This window comes from Electrophorus electricus, chromosome 8 (assembly GCF_041902795.1).
Source record: "Electrophorus electricus isolate QZ-2024a chromosome 8, ASM4190279v1, whole genome shotgun sequence".
NCBI lineage: Eukaryota > Metazoa > Chordata > Actinopteri > Gymnotiformes > Gymnotidae > Electrophorus > Electrophorus electricus.
Window position 1 is genome coordinate 27,709,264 of NC_137504.1, and position 13,119 is coordinate 27,722,382.

General features: G+C 41.5%; 1 protein-coding gene across 6 annotated transcripts; it reads left to right on the forward strand.

Moving 5' to 3' along the window:
* The first annotated feature begins 1,628 nt into the window (after window positions 1-1,628).
* On the forward strand, window positions 1,629-11,260 carry arhgef15a (Rho guanine nucleotide exchange factor (GEF) 15). 6 transcript variants are annotated; one of them, XM_081720249.1, is made up of 17 exons: window positions 1,629-1,716; window positions 2,990-3,013; window positions 3,272-3,778; window positions 3,933-4,742; window positions 5,010-5,058; window positions 5,285-5,349; window positions 5,609-5,847; window positions 5,991-6,151; window positions 6,270-6,422; window positions 6,857-6,986; window positions 7,953-8,027; window positions 8,369-8,461; window positions 8,862-9,016; window positions 9,224-9,394; window positions 9,700-9,785; window positions 10,727-10,831; window positions 10,917-11,260. In XM_081720249.1, the coding sequence occupies exons 3-17, from the start codon at window positions 3,352-3,354 to the stop codon at window positions 11,066-11,068; spliced, it is 2,871 nt and encodes a 956-aa protein (XP_081576375.1). In that variant the 5' UTR covers window positions 1,629-1,716; window positions 2,990-3,013; window positions 3,272-3,351; the 3' UTR covers window positions 11,069-11,260. The 6 variants fall into 6 exon arrangements, with proteins under 6 accessions (XP_081576375.1, XP_081576374.1, XP_081576376.1 ...); XM_081720248.1 differs by lacking the exon at window positions 2,990-3,013; XM_081720250.1 differs by lacking the exon at window positions 2,990-3,013 and having other exon boundaries at window positions 9,227-9,394.
* The last annotated feature ends 1,859 nt before the right edge of the window (window positions 11,261-13,119 follow it).

Consider the following 13,119-nt stretch of genomic DNA (forward strand, 5'->3'; position numbering starts at 1 on the left):
TTTGTGGTGGGTCAGTAAAGAGAACAGGAGGATCCATGATGGTAGCAGGAGGTTCCAGGAGACCACAGTGCAGAAATTCAGTGGCATTTCCACACAGACAGCTATGTCCATACTGAAAATCTGTGATGTTGGCAGCTCAGAGGAAGCGAGAGGTGGGGTTACGAAGTAATACTCTTTATTCTCCATCGGTTTTTCAACGATGTACGCACTTAACAAAAACAACAATCCTCCTTTAATGGGAACACGGAGACTTCTCTTAACTGAAGTGTCATAGGACCACTAATGTGCAGCCCTGTCTCCTGGAATCTGTGGGTTTAAATAAAGGGGAAAGCATTTAGGGAACAGGTGAACCTAATCAGTATTCTGGAGACTGTGAGCAGGGCAGGTAAGAGGCTTGACCCCTAGCAGGAATGGGCGTGTCCCTCCTGCTAGCCGGCCGACCAACCGTGACACATACCAGGCAAATATGTAAGCAAACGTTAACAAATTAAATATTATATTAAATATTATAAATCAAATGCAGCTAGTGCTATAACAGTTATTATAGCACATATAGTTGGATACTATGAGGTTGGATACAGAGGTGTGGTTAGACATATAGGTGAGCTTAGACACAAAGCTGAGTGTGGACTTACAGTTGAGCTTGGATGCAAGTTTTCCTGGAGACAAAAGGCAATAGTGTGAATACAGGAAATACAATGTAAAGCTAAAGGAAGTATTGATAGAAAAACAGGAGCACAGGACTGCATGCGTCTGGTTGTCATCTGCAAGGCTTCATGAGGTCTGCTAGAATGTTCTAGTCTAATTACCACGAGGTTTTGGGGGGAAATGGATAAACGGGTGTTCCTAAGAGGTGGAGTGAGGCCATGTGTATTAACTTTATAGATTAAAAAAAAATTATTTTGTTGTTTAATGATTGAGTCTTTCAGAATCAGTGCAGTTCTACATTATATAAAGCACAAACACACAAAATAATTTGATGCAGCATTATGCAATTCTTTTGTTTTCAAACACAAGTGGTTGTTGAACTAGAATGCTGAACCGAAAGTTTTAGTTAGGTTTGGTGTTTCCCTTTTAAGGCTACTTGTTTAAGTGGAAATTTCTAACATCAGTGTGGTGGTGAGCTCAGTTCCTGATTCCAACAGACTCTTGACCTGCCCCTTTTCCTCTCTCCCCTGCACTGACTTAAACCAACATCACCATCAGCAATGCACACCTACCACTACAGTGTTTGTTAGTCTAGTTTTTGTCCATTTTCAAGAAAGCACCTTTTTTTGTCTCTTACGCCCCTCAGAAGAGTCTGTTCATGCTGCTCATGCAAATGGATTTGAAGTCATGTCTGCTTATAATGAAGTGTGTTCCTTCACGTCTGCTCATAGTGAAGTGTGTTCCTCCACGTCTGCTCATAGTGAAGTGTGTTCCTCCACGTCTGCTCATAGTGAAGTGTGTTCCTCCACGTCTGCTCATAGTGAAGTGTGTTCCTCCACGTCTGCTCATAGTGAAGTGTGTTCCTCCACGTCTGCTCATAGTGAAGTGAGTCTCCACACCCCTGTGTATAGTGAAGTGTGCTTACTTCCTCTCCTAGGTCATGTGACAAGGAAAATGCAGCCATCCAAAATGAGAAGTAACCATTGATAGCAGTAACCATTATTAACTCAAAGAAAAGACAACTCACATCATCAAACTCTCACTCTCCTTGACACTGACGACACTGAGGTACTGTAACAACTATTCATTTCTTTGTGATCTTTGTATCTGTCCGAACACAAAAGAAAATATTAACATATTTTAATATTCAGATATTAACTGTCAAGTCGTATCTATAGTGACAGATAAATGCCAGCAAAATATACCTCACGGGCTCGGGTGTTAATAAACTGGTTGGACCCTGCCTCACAGGATCAGGTGTTAAAATCCTGGCCAAGAAGCTGGCTGCCAGCAATTCATTCTATAGTTTTACTGAAGATACACAACCCAGTAGCCACATATTCAAACAATAGTTTGAGAAGTTCAGTCTCACTGGTTATAATGAGGTCTGTATATCAACTGAATGTGTACTTGACTCAGTAACATTACTTATGTAATTATTATGAGTGATGGGGTGAAGTTCTCTAATTATAATTAATTCTTCATTCAGTCTGGGCCATGTGCCTAAGCAGTTGTTAATTCTTTCTCTAAGAAATTGCTACTCATGCCCTCTGATCTCTCAAATTATCTCACTTCCAACACATCACTTCCAACAAAACTAAGACTTTAGAAAATGTTGTTATTATGCTTGTTTTTTTTAAAGTAGGAATAACAAACACAATGTATATCAGGTTAAAGAAGTGACGTGATGGAGCACAGCCAAATTTAGCCACACAGTTACACAAAATAGAAAACTGTCCTAAAAAGTCGTAAGAATTTGGATGAGCAGAAACATCCTCTTTGCTGGGAAAATAAAGTCATAGCATATTTCTCTGGTCCTTTTTCGATTCACATTGACTTTCTAAAGTCCAAATTGACTATGTTGTTTACAATGTTTAAAGCCCTATGTTGCCTAGCAATGACATAACCTGCTGATCTCTTGAAGCATAGTAGCCAATTTCAATCATTTCACTCAGTTGACACAGTCTGTGGAACTCCTTTGGTGGAAGGCGTTTTTCTTCTGAACTCTGAAATAAAGTTTCAGAGAGAATATTAAGAAGGGCCACTCTCTAGGTGTTTTTAGACTAAATGTTTTCTTTTTCAGAGTTAATAAACTATAAACTATGGATAGTTTATTAGATATTTTATTTGTTTGAATTTCCTAAAATGAAGTTTTATGTTATGTTAAGAATGTTATTTTATTAATGCATAATATTATATTCATGAATTCTATTATAGTTTTTTGTTTAAAAATGAAGATGTAAATATAAATAGCTTTATTAGTACTGTTACTACTTAGAGAACATAAAAGACAGACTACAGCATTTTCCAAAATTTTGTCTTTTTTCTTGTTTTTTAATAGCTCCGAGCACCATATCACCTTCAGGTTTTAAACTTCTTAATAATTTTTAACTCTTCCAACAATTATTTCATTTGTTTTTACCTTATGTGTTTCTTTTTACGTACATAAGCAGTTTGTATATGTGCATAGACTGTAACACATTTTGCATTTAAAATCCAAATTAAAAATGATTTAATTAAAAATTATAAACAAACCACCCTTGACCTGTGTTCCAGCTTCTCAGTCTAGTAAAATCAAGGGATTTTTATAACCAAGAATGTGGTGCAACATTTTTTGTCACAGAAAGCCCCCAGGATTCTGCTGCTATGGACCTAAGATTACCAGTCAAGGTCAGATTTTAGAGGAAGAAACAAACATACAAGATGGAGGCTCTGAAGCCTACTCTCTCTCAGAAACCAAACCTCCCTCCTAAACCAAGGCTGGAGTCGCCAAACGCTATCCCCTGCCCTGCTGTGCTGGACAGGGCCATTAGGAGGATAGAGCCAGGCACAGTCCGGCAGAGGGCTCTCAGCTTCATCAACAGAGAGGAAACTGGAAATGAAGCTCTGAGCCGAAATGGAAGGATATCTTCATCCAATCAGGCTGTATTTCAGTGGTCAGAAAGCACAGTGAAAGACCAAATAAAGGGAGTACCACCTTCTAGAGAAAATGAACAGAAACAGAGAAAAGATAAAAAACAAGATATTAAGCAGAGAGAAGGGAACAAGGAAAGAAAGTCATGGAACAAGGACCTGTCACCTGAGTGTGAGGAAGCCGGTCGCTCAGGTATGCCAGTGATTATTTTTTACAGTGAGTGACTTTTGAGTTATAAATCCTACGACAACAATAAAGCTACAAAAGTAAACTGATCAGAAATAAAATTAATTAAAAATAGCATTATAGCAAATGTTTAAACTCCTTTAATGAATTAAAACTAGTGAAGGATTTAACCCTTTCTGTACAGACCCCGACGGCAGTGAGATGGACTCTGTGTCAGGTGCAGGGCTGTGTGAGGAAGGCTCAACAGCACACTCTAGCCCTCTGGAGGAAAAGCACTGCCACTGTGTCTGCCACCTCCACAGGCCTGGCATGAAGCTGGTGTGGGTGCCGCTGCAAGCCGAAGAAAACAACAGTGTGTGCATGGACAGGAAGCTTTCAACTAATGGATCATTAAAGAGGGAAGAGGAAATAATAAACTTATCAAAAGGAGAAACTGACTGGACAGAGGGCAAGGTTACCAAAACAGTGCATGCCGATAATAAAGAAACCACACACCTGGTGAACAAACAGCTGATGAACACACATTTGGCTAACGCATTCCAGCCTTTGCCTTCCAAACACACAACCACTGAAAAATCTCCCACAATGCCTCAGTGCGTCAACTGCCAGAGTTTTCGCTTTCATCATGGACCTCACAAGGAAGCGGAGAAAGAGTCGGAATATGAAACAATGGACACATTTTTCCACCTGTGCTCCTCAGAAACTGGGCATGCAGAAACCCAGTCCAGCCAGCCACTCCCTGCTGAGGAGCCTCTGTATTTAGACCTTCAGCCATCCAATGAGAGTGCTGCTAGTCCCCCAACTCCACCGCCCAGGCCCAAGCTTCCCCCACGGCCATGCTCCACCGCGCATGCTAATCAGAAAGAGAGGCGGTGCACTCAGCCAGTTCTAGCCTATATGCTGTCACCAAGGGGAGGTCGCCCACCAATGAGATCTCCAACTAGCTTTGATAGGGGAAGTAAAAACCCACCATCAGGAAAGCCAAACTTAAAAGGTAAATTATATGAAAGCAGTATCAATATGAACTCTATGTAGGTAGTTTTATGGCACATACAAGCCTATGGCACATGATAGGGTTATGATTAGAGTTATGGTAATAATAATTGTACATACATGATTCAAGGTTTGGTAAATATGTGTGTAAGGCTATGATAAATATAGTTATATGGTTAGGAGTATAACATAAGCATTAGTATAATCCAATATGGGGTATTAATAAAAACATCAACTATCGGATTTCTAATTTATTTAAATTTTATAGAGGAAAAGAAAAGTGATGACAAAGATTCAAAAATGAAGGAGGAGACAGAGTAAGTAAGACCACTTCTCCAGTTCATCTATTGCCAATAACAGAACTCATGCTTAGCCATGATGTTTTGCTGTCATGGCTAATCATAACTGTAGCTGCGTTATTCCCAGCACATAATAAGTCCATGTACCCATCCATACTCAGATGGTCATGACATCACACTCTTTTTTCTGACTCCTTCTCCCTCTGACTCCTTACTCTGTACCCCCCCCCCCCATTTCTATTAGAAATGGAAAACAGGAGCAGGAACCCCGTAGGATATCTCATGACTGGGAGCCAAACAGTGACTATGGTAAGATGATAATCAAACTGTTTTGTACTTGAAGATGATGTTAATCCATCATTTTTTTTCTGCTATGATAATCATAAAAAGTCTGACTCAGAAACAGGATGAAAAGGAATCTGGAATGTTAGATATGTCATGAGAATAATCTGTTTTTAATCTGAAATTCTAAGGCCCCTGGAGACAATCATGAAGCCCTCAGAATCAATTGTGAAATCAGACATCGAAAGTAAAATAAATCCTGTCTGTGTATAACTGCTGTGTGCAGAGCCTTTGTATCAGATGTATCAGGCGAAAGTGTGCAAGGAAGCAGCTGAGTTGCAGGATGACAGCCCCAAAGCCCAAAGGAAGAGCATGAGTGAGTGTTTGGGGATGCAGGGGACTGGGGCCACTGGGAACCCATCCAGGAATGAGCTGCTGGAGATCACATTGTGGCAAGAGCTTCCTGTGGTGAAGGAGAGCAGAGTACTGCAGACACTCACTCATACAGAAAAACATAGACAGGAGGTAAGAGAGAGAGAGAGAGAGAGCACAAAAGAGAAAGAAGTATGTCATCATAAAATCTGAAATTTTCAGGATTAAGAATCTTCAATCATCTTCTTCTCATCTGTAGTGCCTTTTCAAACTTCGACCTTTCACCTTTGTCTTAGTGTATGTTTGAAGTATTGACCTCAGAGGCCTCATATCTGCGCTCACTTCGAGTGCTCAAAGATCACTTCCTGGGGTCACGAGAATTGGATGATACACTGGTTATTCATGACAGGAAGTCGCTATTTTCCAACATTCTGCAGGTGTATGAGGTCAGCGAGAGGTGAGAAAGAGCAAAATATTTCAATAGATTTACCCTTCAGGAGAGTTTTACTGCTGTACATAAATATTCCTGTCCTTGCAGTGTTGAAATCTTTACTACCTGACACCTCTCCTCTCAGGTTTATGCAAGCGCTGCTGGACAGAGTGGATGAGAATGTGCTCATATCTGACATCTGTGATATCATTCATCACCATGCAGAAAAATACTTTTCTGTCTACATAGATTATGTCAGAAACCAGGTTTATCAGGAAAAGACTTACAGCAGACTAATGTAAGACACATATATGAACACACATATACACACATGCCTATATCAACACAAATACACACAGACACAACAATATAATGCATACATGTTCTCTCTCTCTCTCTCTCTCACACACACACACACACTTACTCCTATTTCTCATTTCTCTGACAGTGTGTTGCGTATTGTTCCAACATGGCCAATTAATCTTCATTTCCTTATCTGCAGCACAGCTTCCTCTCAACATATCCTCTACATCATCATATGCTAACAGAAACTTCACAAACACTAAATACTGCCTCTACTCAACATTAAACTCTACACCACATCTACTCTACAGTGCCTCTACCTATATACACAGTGTATACTCTAAATACTATTAATTTTTCATCTATTTATATGTGTCTGGTGTGTGGGTATGATTGCATTGATCTGTGTATATTTGTGTGTAACCTCAGGCAGTGTAACCGAGCATTTGCAGTGATTATGCGGCGGCTGGAGGAATCTCCACTCTGCAGACGCCTCCCCTTCACCTCTTTCATGCTGCTGCCCTTCCAGCGCATCACACGCATCAAAATACTCATCCAGGTCTCTCTCTCTCTCTCTCTCTCTCTCTCTCTCTCTCTCTCTCTCTCTCACACACACACACGCTCACACACACACACACACACACACACACACATACATACATACATACATCAAAATACTCATCCAGGTCTCTCTCTCTCTCTCTCTCACACACACACACACACACACACACACACACACACACATACATACATACATCAAAATACTCATCCAGGTCTCTCTCTCTCTCTCTCTCTCTCTCTCTCACACACACACACACACACACACACACACACGCGCGCGCATCAAAATACTCATCCAGGTCTCTCTCTCTCTCTCTCACACACACACACACACACACACACACACACACATACACATACATCAAAATACTCATCCAGGTCTCTCTCTTACACACACACACGCATCTAAATACTCATCCAGGTCTCTCTCTCTCTCTCTCTCACACACACACACACCCGCGCATCAAAATACTCATCCAGGTCTCTCTCTCTCTCTCTCACACACACACACACACACACACACACACACATACATCAAAATACTCATCTAGGTCTCTCTCTCTCTCACACACACACACACACACACACACACACACACACACACACACACACACACACACACACACACATACATCAAAATACTCATCCAGGTCTCTCTCTCTCACACACACACACACACCCACACCCACACACACACATCAAAATGCTCATTCAGGTCTCTTTCTTTCTCTCTCTATCCAAATACTTATCCAGGTCTCTCTCTATCTCTCTCTCACACACACACACACACACACACACACACACACACACACACACACACACTCATATATTGAAATACCTATCTGTTCCCTAAAAAATGCACATTTTACATCTCTCAGCCATATGATACTGAATTGTGTCTAGAGCAGTTTGAAGTGTAAGAGTCTGTTTTATAGCATTCTGTGGTGTGGTGAAATGTTTCTAGAGCATTCTGAAGAGGACAATGGAGGATTCTCATGAGGAAAGCACAGCTTCCCAAGCTCTTGCTACTGTTTCTGAGGTGAGAACGACACTAATCTGTCTTCCTTCTATGTTTGTAGCTGCCAGGCTAGCTGCTTATTTAAAGCTTTGTGTGTTAAAGTATTGAAAGATAAATGAACCTGATTTTGAGTACAAAACAAAGAACATCCGGGAAGAAATAGAGAAGACAACATTATTAACTGCATAAAAAATTTTTTCCATTTGAACTTTTATTTGCATCTAAAAAAAGAAAAAGAAAAATGTGTACAGTGGTAACAGCAACAGACCTGTAACAGCAGGACACTCTTGGTAATTGTTCCATCTTTGTGAGACTGGGAGCTGTAACTCTACAGTTCTTTGCATGGCTGTGTTTGTTGTCAGATCATCAGGGAGGCGAACACACAGGTGGGGAAGATGAAGCAGATGGAAGAACTGATGCACATCGCCAACTTGCTCGAGTTTGACAAACTCAAGGTGTGAAACCACTTAGCACATATTTCACAGTAACACAGACTACGCACTCATTGCCCAAATAATACGTCCTACTCACAAACTATACACGACACAAACTACACACTCTCACAACACAAACTACGCTCCCACAATGCAAGCTACACACTCCCACAGCATCCACATGGAGATGGGTAAAGGTCAGCTCAAACTTCTGGTACCCAAGGTTGCTTGTACTCACTCAGACACGTGCATAGCTTTGACATTTAAGACAAAGAAACAGGTTTTCTACAGAATAAGTGTGTAGTATAAAGCTGACTTGACTGACATACTTAAATAGGGCAATCTACACATTTGCATAAGATTTAAATGAACACTTAACCCTTAGACACTATTGTGTTTTATCCTATAATATTCACAATAGGCCATCCCACTTGTGTCTAAAACACGTTGTTTGGAGAAACAAGGTGAGCTGCAGGAGCTCAGTAAAGCAGGATCACTCTTTGGCTTCAGATTCCGCTTTACACCCATCTACATCTTCCTTTTCAATGACCTCCTCATCCTCACTGCTAGGAAGAGGTAAGTGCAATTATATTTCACCAGGGGGCAAGAACCTTTTATTTACACCCGACTATACATTATACTTTCACCATCTATTCACTTTTACCATATTTTCACTAATTCACCTTCAGTGTACCAATATGGCTAGCTTGTGACAGAGTAGCAGTCTAGCACAAATGATGATATTTCTCTCTTCCATTCGCTCATGTGTTTCCATCACTCCAGCAGTGTGAGTCCAGAGCGGTTTGTCGTTCTGGACCATGCCCACCGCTCTTTGGTGCAAGTCCAGGGTGTTGAGGGTGGGCCAGCCCCCCAACTAGAGCATGCCTTCAGCCTAACCATACTAGAGAATCACCAGGGCAACACCTGTGAGCGCCTGCTCAAGGCCAACACGGAGTAAGTTGCACATGCATGCCACCTAGAAACAGTCATACGCTGTGAAGCAACACACCACCAGAGATAAAACAGAATGGTTTATGGTTACAGTTGAGTAGGGTGGTTCAAGATTAGGATTGAGTGGTTTTAGGATTGAGTAGAGTTGTTTTGGGCTATGGTTATTTGCTACTCTGTAGTGCCTTTATATAACAGGCATTATCACCAGCTTTTGAGAATATAATTTAACTATTGCTAGTTCTCCTTCCCTCATCTTACTTTTGTCCCTTTTTCTTATCTGTTTCTATCCCCCCTCCCCTCCCTTCCAGATCAGACATGCACAGGTGGATAGCTGCATTCCCATCTCTGACTGGAACGCAGGAGGAACAGAAGGAGAAGGTGTATGAGGACTGGGGTGAGCTTCAGTGTAGGAGAAATTATCCCCTATTCCCCAGTTTAGGATGCACATATAAAAAACACGAGTGAGCAATCGTCTCCTTATTTTCAATCGGAATTGGGGAGCTGGGCTGTGAGAACATACAGCATTCACAGCACCTCCACTGTACACATAGTGCATACATCCTTTTATAACCACATAATGATGTGGTGGTATATTACCACCTACTAGTTCTCCCTTTCCCTCAGACAGGTGCACAGGGCCTGTCTGCTTCTGCAGAAAAAATTGTTTCCAAAGAACCAGGGCATATCTATTCTAGTGCTAATCATTCATGGACCCGTTCACTGTTTTATATTTTGATGATTTTATTTTGATACACCAGCCACATGGTATTATTATTTTGTGTGTATTATTCAGCCAATCAAACTATAATTTTAAACTCTAAAAATCTGTTAATACTGTGAGTACATTAATATATGAAAACTAAAATGAAAATTTATGAAACTTTTGACATTTTCCAACAACAGTTACATACAGCAACGCTAGAAGGCAATGGATTTAAAATAGGGGTTTTAAAAAGGAGAACAAAATACTTAAATGGAGTGTAGGTAGCTACTGAAGCAGAACTGGGATCCACTGCTCTAAAGCTTATAAAGCATCATAACAATAATCTAGTCAACAAGACTTTACAACCACATTATTGACCATGGGTTACTACAGCTCAGGATTAAGTGTCTCGATAGCAGTGACACTACAATCCTTGTAGTCCATCAACCCAGTCCGAACCTATTCAAACAGCAGTCCAACCTGAGGTAAGCAGCTCTGCTCTACTGGTCCCTGTAAGCCTGCCTCAGGAGCATGAGGGACAGAACAACAATTCCCTGCCTTCTTATACTTATACGTGTGTGTGTGTGTGTGTGTGTGTGTGTGTGTGTGTGTGTGTGTGTGTGTGTGTTTAGATTGCCCTCAGGTACAGTGCATCTGTCAATATGTTGCAAAACAAGCTGATGAGCTCAGTTTAGAACCCTCTGATGTCATCAATGTTATACGCAAAACAAATGAGGGTAAGGCTATAAAAAATTAGAAGCACATTTAATTTAAAGAGATTAGGCACTGTTCAACATTGTTTTTCTGTCTTTCCATGGCAAGGGTGGTATGAGGGAATCCGTCTTTCAGACAGACAGAGGGGCTGGTTTCCCCAGGAGACTGTTGCTGAGGTAACCAACGAGCACCAGCGACGCCGGAACCTGAGAGAACAATTTAGACTGGCACAGGCAGCCAATCATATTGTTCAGCGCTGAAATTTGCCAAAAGATTCCAATCTGGTTGCTGAGCTTGAGTACAGGCCACTTATTACTTCCCATCTTCAAAGCATTCTGTATATAGTATAGTAGGCTGCTAATTGTACAAGAAGTTAAAGGTATAAAATGTAACCCTAGATCATTAATTTCATTTAAAATGATCACTGAGAAATAAAACAATTTAAAGTGAAATATTTGATTAAAAGCCTAGTTATTTCTAAGCAGGATGTGTTGCATTCTCGATGGGAACATAAAGATGCACCAGAATGTCCAGAAAAATGAAAACTTTTATTGTAAAGATTTAAGTCACTCAAGTGGGGGCAAAGGACAAAAGGGACCAATGGCCACCTTTCTCTCTGCTGCCGGGATCCACCTTTGTCATTGTGGCTATTATGCAGGTGTATGCAGGAAATATTACTATTGTTTTCGACAAATAGACACAGACAAAGAGCAATCGTGTGATGTCCGCTTTTCTCTTGATTCTCCTCCCACCAAATAAGTGCAGTCAACTTAAATTTAAGGTGGGTTTTATGAAAGAATCACTCACCCATTAGTGACATCATCCGCCTGACAAGCAGAACCACACCTCCATTAGTGACACCATCCCCCCCCCCAACAAGCAAAACCACACCTCCATTAGTGACACCATCCCCCCCCCAACAAGCAAAACCACACCTCCATTAGTGACATCATCCCCCAGCATGTAGACAACTTTTTTTTATATCTGTATAAGCATATTGTGTCACTTTAGATACACAATAAGCAAGTTGAAAAGGCCTGGACACACCTCCACTCTTACCGTATTTTGCCCCCTGGCTTAAATGTTGCTGTTTAACTCAACATTTTTCTTTGGGTATCTTTAGTGTTTTGAGTTTTATGGTGCCTCCCTTGAGCTGGGGTTGCAATAGTGGTGTTTCCCAACCCTGCTCCAGGAGCCCTCCAGTACTTCAACACAGCTTTAGCTAAGTGCCTGAGAAGCTGGGTTGTCACATCAGAAAAACTGCTACATTCCTAACCACTACGACCACTTCTGTAGCTTCAATTGCTCCGGAAATTGTGAAAATCACCAGTGTTTACTACTAATGAGCTCCAGGGATATGGAGTCTTACAGTACTGTGTGCTAGTGATGTATTGATGTATGCTAATGACCTGTCTGTGCGTGTGTGCCGATTTACCGGTGCTCTTGTTGGAAGTGAGTGACGAAGGTGGAGGACTGGGAGGGAAGCTGGGGAGCAGCATGGAGTGTGGCTGGTAGAGGCTGGGACTGCCACCACTGCTCTCCAGATACACACACATTAGAGGTACACTGCGGGAAAACAGCCTTTCATAAGTGGTCATTCACAGTCAGCATTTTTCATAAGGCTCTGCTGGGGATAAAGCGGCACTGCTCTGCTTAATTCCTGCAGCTGCACTGACCTGCAATGTTCTGAGTGGTCCTACCCCACCCCCACCCCCACCCCCACCACCCGCTTCCCAACACACATGCTCCACAACTATAAACACATTCTGTCTATTTATTTATTCATCTTTGTCTATCTAATCTAACCAACCTTCAATGTGCACACCTACGTTTACAGCTCATCACATTACAGAAAAGGAGTTAAGGACTTTTGCACCAGATAAACTGAATATTATGGCTCTCATTTTCCATGTAGAATAGTTCTAGAATTAAAGGACCTGAGGAATAGTACAGGTGTGTCTGTGGCAGCTGTACACCCTTCCAGGTACACCAATGTATGTGTTTGCACTTCTGTAATACACCTGATTCTGGCTCACCTATATGGGAGTTGTGGTCTCAGGTGGGCAGGACCTGGGGGCATATATCTCTCTTCATTTGTGTAGATCACATGGCCACCTTCATGCTGGGAGTGTTGTAAAAGGGGAAACAGCATGAGGGAAGTGGAGTCCTGAGCTCTATTTGCACAGTAGGGAGATAATGGACCAGGTACCAACAATCACAGAGTTCTGCAACACCAGCTAGATCCAGGAAGATGTGTCAGTGGCTTAGAGTGGAATGAGAGGACAGCTCTCACCACATCCCGGCACTTTAT

Bases quoted from the DNA above. Each gene is read 5' to 3' on its own strand.
- arhgef15a (XM_081720249.1), top strand. From the start codon at position 3,352: ATGGAGGCTCTGAAGCCTACTCTCTCTCAGAAACCAAACCTCCCTCCT. The intron at 5,059-5,284 runs GTAAGTAAGACC...CATTTCTATTAG, and splicing joins AAAATGAAGGAGGAGACAGA to AAATGGAAAACAGGAGCAGG. The intron at 6,152-6,269 runs GTGAGAAAGAGC...CTCTCCTCTCAG, and splicing joins GTGTATGAGGTCAGCGAGAG to GTTTATGCAAGCGCTGCTGG.